This window comes from Zingiber officinale, chromosome 10B (genome assembly GCF_018446385.1).
Source record: "Zingiber officinale cultivar Zhangliang chromosome 10B, Zo_v1.1, whole genome shotgun sequence".
Classification (NCBI taxonomy): domain Eukaryota; kingdom Viridiplantae; phylum Streptophyta; class Magnoliopsida; order Zingiberales; family Zingiberaceae; genus Zingiber; species Zingiber officinale.
The window spans coordinates 94,590,602-94,597,302 of NC_056005.1; the positions used below are offsets into that span (position 1 = coordinate 94,590,602).

Sequence of the window (6,701 nt, forward strand, 5' to 3'; positions counted from 1 at the left end):
GCCGACTTATTAGGAGGGTAGCTAATATAATTAATTATATATATTTTATGGGGAATCAGATACTGACAATTAATAAATTTATAATAATTTAAAAGGAAATAAAGTTTTAAACAATCGCCCATATGATATGCCCGGGCATATGGGGTAGGGGTATTGATTTTACTTGGAAATAGTGATGGAGATCTTTCCAGATTCCATCAATTAAATAATAATTCTCGTGTTTCTGGTCAATAAGATTAAGTCATTCCAAATCACGTTTTAATTACTCGTCTTTTTTTTAGTTTTTAGAATATTGCTTTGGGGTATATTATCAAAAGATCTGTAATATTCAAGGATTTCATGCCCTCTAAAGTAGAATTGTTTGTTATATAATACTTCAAATAATACGTATCATAATGTGTGATTTGTGAGCTAGGTGATTATGAAAATGGATTGAGTATAGTGGGTTGAGAGAGTCTAGACGAACCAATTGAGTTAGGTCAAGAGTAGTCCCTCATATAATTAAGACAATGGGACCGGCCCATAGACTTTCTGCACCTTCCCTAGGGATCCTATACGAGGGAAATGAAACCAAGGAAAGCTACCAAGTCCAATTAATCTATCCTACAAGTAGGATCCATATTAAAATTTGCTCAATTGTCCATCCTACCTCCTCTACATTTTCAACATAGAACTCTAGACATGTCCAATGGGATTGGCCACCTAAGTGACTCCTGTTTGCAATTTTTGATTCAAATTGTCGCTGTTCATTTGCTCGATACCAACTTCAAAATACCAAACTAGCTGGTTCTCGCATGCTTGCACTTTGTGACGACATCTAATGAGACTTCGACAGTTAACTCAGACAGAAATGAGCCTTATCAAGTCTCTCTCTTCCTTTTATCTGCACATGCCCTGATTCCAATCCGTTTGCCTGTCTCCATCCCAGCTAGCGATAAATCCCACCAAAACTAGGATTTGTTAGCTCCCCTCCGGCGCAGATGCTGCTCTCTTAATTTTTGTTTTGCACGCCCGTGACCACTTTTTTTTTTTTTTTTTTAATGTATATGGCAGTCGTCATTAATGACGATATCACAGGGGAGGGAGGGAGGTCCCCATGACAATCTTCACTTCCATCTTCTTTCCCTCATTCCCCAGCCTTTACTTTATTCTATCGTAATCCTTCCTGTATCTTTTTCTTTTTATCTGTTTGCTCTCTTAATATGTAACCACCAGCTAATTAGCTATTAACAAATAAATTGATTCAACTTGTTAAATTAATTAATGGAGATCGATAAAGACCTGAAAAAACAGTTCTTCCTTGATTCTCGTCCCCTTTCCCAGCAACAAATCGAGAGCTATAAAGGGAACACCTCTGTCCTTAATGGCGTCTATATATGCCGCTTAAAACCTCAGCAGACTTCATTCCGGTTCTTAAGAAGTGAGTGATCACGATGGGAAAAGTTGAGGGAGATGAGACGAGTAATGTAGGAAAGGAGCCGAAGCAGAGTCAGTCTTCTTCTTCTTCTTTCTCCTTTTGGTCTATATTCAGGCATGCAGACCGGGTGGACAAGCTACTGATGACGCTGGGTTTCGTCGGCGCCGTCGGTGACGGCGTCTCGATGCCTCTCATGCTTCTCTTGACTAGTAAGATCTTCAATAACTTGGGAGGCGGTTCCACAGACTCCTCTGATTTTACCCACTCCATTAACAAGGTATGAAACAGCCATGTTCATGTTTCTAGTGTTTTCATGGCCTCTCATCACGTGCTTCATGTTTTAGAATGCAGTCAACATGGTGTATTTGGCCTGTGGAAGCTTCGTCGTCTCGTTCTTGGGTACAAAGATTCAGTTCCTCTTTTTGTTTTGATTCTCGGATACAATTGGTAGTAGATTTAATGATGATTGTTGTGGCGGCAGAGGGTTACTGCTGGACTAGGACAGGGGAGCGGCAGGCGTCGCGGATGCGCGCCCGGTACCTTAGCGCTGTTCTCAGACAGGATATCGAGTACTTCGACCTCAACGCCGGCACCGGAAGTGAAGTCATCACCGGCGTTTCCAGCGATAGTCTCGTCATCCAAGATTGCCTCAGTGAGAAGGTCAGATCTTATACCTTCCTACTCTGCTGCTCTTCTTGATTGACGGGTGGTGGTGAGATATTTGATTTGTTGCAGGTGCCTAACTTTATCATGAACGGCGCCACCTTCATCGGCAGCTATGTTGTGGGGTTCTTCATGATGTGGCGGTTGGCGCTGATAGCGTCGCCCACAGCGGTGTTGCTCATCATCCCCGGCCTCATGTACGGTCGCATCCTCATGGAGCTCGCTCGGAAGATTCGTGGAGAGTACCAGAAGGCCGGCACAGTGGTGGAGCAGTGTATGTCCTCCATCCGCACCGTTTACTCCTCTGTGGCAGAGGAGCGCACCATGGCCAAGTTCTCCACCGCGCTCGACAATTCCGTCGAGCTTGGCCTCCGTCAGGGTCTCGCAAAGGGCCTGGCTATTGGAAGCAACGGCATCACCTTTGTCATCTGGGCCTTCATGGTCTGGTATGGAAGCCGCCTTGTCATGTACCACGGTGGCAAGGGTGGCACTGTCTTCGCCGTCGGCGCCTCGATCATCGTCGGGGGCCTGTAATTCCCACAACATCATCATCATTTTTCTTACTTCTTTCTCTTCTCCTTTCCTCTCCCCTCACAAAATTCATTGGGACAGGTCACTCGGCTCGGGGCTATCCAACGTGAAGTACTTCTCGGAGGCAAGCTCCGCCGGCGAGCGAATCATGACGGTGATCCACCGAGTACCAAAAATTGACTCCGACAGCTCGAAGGGAGAAGCTCTAGAGAACGTGTCCGGGGACGTGGAATTCAGAAATGTGGAGTTCGCATACCCCTCGCGGCCGGACAACTACATATTCAGGGACTTCAACCTCAAAGTCCCGGCAGGAAGGACGGTGGCTCTGGTGGGCAGCAGCGGGTCAGGAAAATCGACGGTGATCGCACTGCTGGAGCGGTTCTACGATCCACTCGCCGGCGGGATTCTGATAGACGGGATAGACATCCGGAGGCTGCAGCTCAAGTGGCTAAGGTCGCAGTTGGGACTGGTGAGCCAAGAGCCTGCTCTGTTTGCAACCTCCATTAAAGAGAACATATTATTTGGGAAGGAGGGCGCCACCATGGAGGAGGTGGTGGCCGCCGCAGAGGCAGCCAATGCCCACAGTTTCATCTCGCAACTTCCCCAGGGGTACGACACTAAGGTAACTTAATTTCATCATTTCCACGACTTCACTTTTACTTTTCACTAAAAAGGTTGAATAGTTATAACTTGAAGTATCGTAAAAGAGGCCAGGAAAATTTAATATGAGTCTTTTCCACATGTTACTTAACTATTAATGAATCCAATTCAATTTCCTACTTAGAAACACTAATAATGATGATGATTGCTTGGGATTAAGGAGTTCCACTGCAATTGATTCCCATCCCAACTTCTCAGTATAATACTAAATACTTCAAGGTCAACCACACAGAGTGCAAAGCATTCAATTCTACCAAAGAATTCTACAAGACACTTTCTTCTCTTCTCTGTTCATCATCAATCATGATTAGTGACAAGCATTGTACTCTTTCCAAGGATCTATTCTTTCAGTCCAATCTATCATCTCTATACCTATTTATGGGAACGGCTCCACTGAATATGTCAAGCCACTAAAATCTTCCACGTACATGGTTTCTCAAAATGCTGGGCCCTTTGAGTGCGAGAGAGCTCATGAGTGCCATGCTATGCACAAGGGGCCACCACCCCATTGCACATGAGGTGGGAAGAGATAGATCACTGTCAATTTCAGTTACTTTGAGCTGTGTTCCATCAAGTTCTTAATAACTAAGGCTTCTATCAGTGTTTAATTCAGAGATTGTTTTCTAGTGTTTCTTCCTGTTCTGTGAATTATAGTGAAAGAAATTGTGGTTTTTTTTGTTTGTTTTGGCGTGTGCAGGTGGGAGAGAGAGGAGCTCAGATGTCCGGCGGGCAGAAGCAGAGAATCGCCATCGCCAGGGCGGTGCTGAAGTCGCCCAAGATCCTCCTGCTCGACGAGGCCACCAGCGCCCTTGACTCCGAGTCGGAGCGGATCGTCCAAGAGGCCCTCGACCTCGCCTCCGTCGGCCGCACCGCCATCGTCATCGCCCACCGTCTCTCCACCATCCGCCACGCCGATGTCATCGCAGTCGTGCAGGACGGCAGCGTCACGGAGATCGGCTCCCATGACGACCTCATCGACCGCCCCGACGGCCTCTACTCCTCCCTCGTCCGCCTCCAGCGTACCACCGCCCACCTCCGTGAAGGTGAGACCAGCTCCGGAGCTGCGCAATTGGGCAGCAGCAGTAGTATGAGCCGCCGCTTCTCCGCCGCCAGCCGCACAAGCTCCGGCCGCTCCGTTGCGTCGGTATCACCGGAAGATGACGCCGACGAGAGCCCTGGGAAGCCGAAGCCTCCAGTGCCGTCCTTCCGGCGGCTGCTGCAGCTGAACGCGCCGGAGTGGCGTCAGGCGCTGCTGGGCTGCGCCAGCGCCACTGTGTTCGGCGCAATCCAGCCTCTGTATTCCTACGCGCTCGGCAGCATGATCTCTGTTTTCTTCCTCACAGACCACGATGAGATCAAGAACAAGACGAGGACCTACGCGTTCCTCTTCATTGCCCTTTCCTTGCTCTCCTTCTTCATCAACATCGGGCAGCACTACAACTTCGGCGCCATGGGCGAGTACCTCACCAAGCGTGTCCGCCAGCGGATGCTGTCCCAGATCCTCACTTTCGAGGTTGGCTGGTTCGACCAGGACGAGAACTCCACCGGCGCCGTCTGCGCGCGCCTCGCCAACGAGGCCAACGTCGTCCGCTCCCTCGTCGGCGACCGGATGGCCCTCATCATCCAGACCGTCTCCGCCGTCGTCATCGCATGCACCATGGGGCTCGTCCTTGCCTGGAGACTGGCGCTCGTCATGATCGCCGTCCAGCCCATCATCATCCTCTGCTTCTACGCCCGCCGCGTCCTCCTCAAGAACCTCTCCTCCAAGGCCATCAAGAGCCAAACCGAAAGCAGCAAGCTCGCCGCGGACGCCGTCGCTAATCTCCGCACCATCACCGCCTTCTCCTCCCAAGAACGCATTTTGCGCATGTTCGAGGAGGCGCAAGCCGGGCCCCGCCGGGAGTGCGTCCGGCAGTCGTGGTTCGCCGGCGCGGGGCTGGCTTTCTCCCAGAGCCTCATGACTTGCACATGGGCTCTTGATTTCTGGTACGGAGGCAAGCTGATCGCCGACGGATTCATCTCCGCCAAGGCTTTATTCGAGACTTTCATGATCCTCGTCTCCACCGGCCGCGTCATCGCTGACGCCGGCAGTATGACCACCGACCTCGCCAAGGGTGCCGACGCCGTCGCCTCTGTTTTCGCGGTGCTAGACCGTGTCACAGCCATCGAGCCTAACGACCCAGACGGCCACTGTCCCGAGCGGCTCACCGGCGACATCGAGATCCGTGGGGTTGACTTCGCCTATCCGGCACGTCCCGACGTAGTCATCTTCCGAGGCTTCTCGCTCTGCATCGAGGCCGGAAAATCGACGGCTCTCGTGGGGCAAAGCGGCTCCGGGAAGTCCACGGTCATAGGCCTGATCGAGCGGTTCTACGACCCGCTCAGGGGGACGGTCAAGATCGACGGCAGGGCCGTCAAGTCGTACAACCTCCGGGCGCTAAGGAAGCACATCGGCATGGTGGGACAAGAGCCGACGCTGTTCGCCGGGAGCATCCGGGAGAACATCGCCTACGGGAGTGACGGAGAAATAGCGCCGGCGGAGATCGAGGCGGCGGCGCGGGCGGCGAACGCACACGAGTTCATCAGCGCGCTGAAGGAAGGGTACGAGACGCAGTGCGGCGACCGGGGGTTGCAGCTCTCCGGCGGGCAGAAGCAGCGGATAGCCATCGCGCGCGCGATCCTGAAGGACCCAGCGATCTTGCTACTGGACGAGGCGACGAGCGCGCTGGACAGCCAGTCGGAGAAGGCGGTGCAGTCGGCTCTGGAGCGGCTGATGGTGGGTCGGACCAGCGTGGTGGTGGCGCACCGCCTCAGCACCATCCGCCACTGCCACCTCATCGCCGTGCTCGACCAGGGCGCCGTCGTCGAGAAAGGAACCCACGCCTCCCTCATCTCCAAGGGGCCCGGTGGGGCCTACTTCGGACTCACCGCCCTGCAAAGTGGCGGCGCCGCCTCGACGTGATCGGATTTTATTTTCGAAACCTAATATATATATCGAATTATCAATAATATAAATGAAACTTCATCATGTTGGTAAGAAGACATTCTCTCGTGTTCGCCGTTTCCGTCACTTCATTCTTAATAGCTATTAGCACAGATAGTTAAGATCATAATTTGTAGAATCACGATCTTACGCAGGATCGATTTAGGATCAAGATCGGATCGGTCAGGATCGGATCGTAGAATCGTACGATTCTACCAAAAACTCTTAAAATTTTATCATACATGATTAATAATTAGAAAAAATACCTAAAAAACTCATTTACATATAAATAAATAACTAATTATATATATATATGCAATTATTTACACTCAACACATCAAATTACATTACTACATGTACAAATTTAAATTAACTTGTAATTCAACTATCATTCTCACATAGTAATAATATTTATATTTTCATATCATAAAATGAAAGAATATAAAA

The 6,701-nt window shown here is 50.2% G+C and overlaps 1 protein-coding gene across 1 annotated transcript; it reads left to right on the forward strand.

The window, feature by feature from the left end:
- Positions 1-1,347: 1,347 nt before the first annotated feature.
- LOC122029490 (putative multidrug resistance protein) lies at positions 1,348-6,313 on the forward strand. The gene is made up of 6 exons (XM_042588491.1): positions 1,348-1,694; positions 1,762-1,816; positions 1,899-2,077; positions 2,153-2,610; positions 2,693-3,233; positions 3,969-6,313. The coding sequence occupies exons 1-6, from the start codon at positions 1,434-1,436 to the stop codon at positions 6,231-6,233; spliced, it is 3,759 nt and encodes a 1,252-aa protein (XP_042444425.1). The 5' UTR covers positions 1,348-1,433; the 3' UTR covers positions 6,234-6,313.
- Positions 6,314-6,701: the final 388 nt, after the last annotated feature.

Bases quoted from the DNA above. Each gene is read 5' to 3' on its own strand.
- LOC122029490 (XM_042588491.1), top strand. From the start codon at position 1,434: ATGGGAAAAGTTGAGGGAGATGAGACGAGTAATGTAGGAAAGGAGCCG. The intron at 2,611-2,692 runs GTAATTCCCACA...TCATTGGGACAG, and splicing joins TCGATCATCGTCGGGGGCCT to GTCACTCGGCTCGGGGCTAT. The intron at 3,234-3,968 runs GTAACTTAATTT...TGGCGTGTGCAG, and splicing joins CCCAGGGGTACGACACTAAG to GTGGGAGAGAGAGGAGCTCA.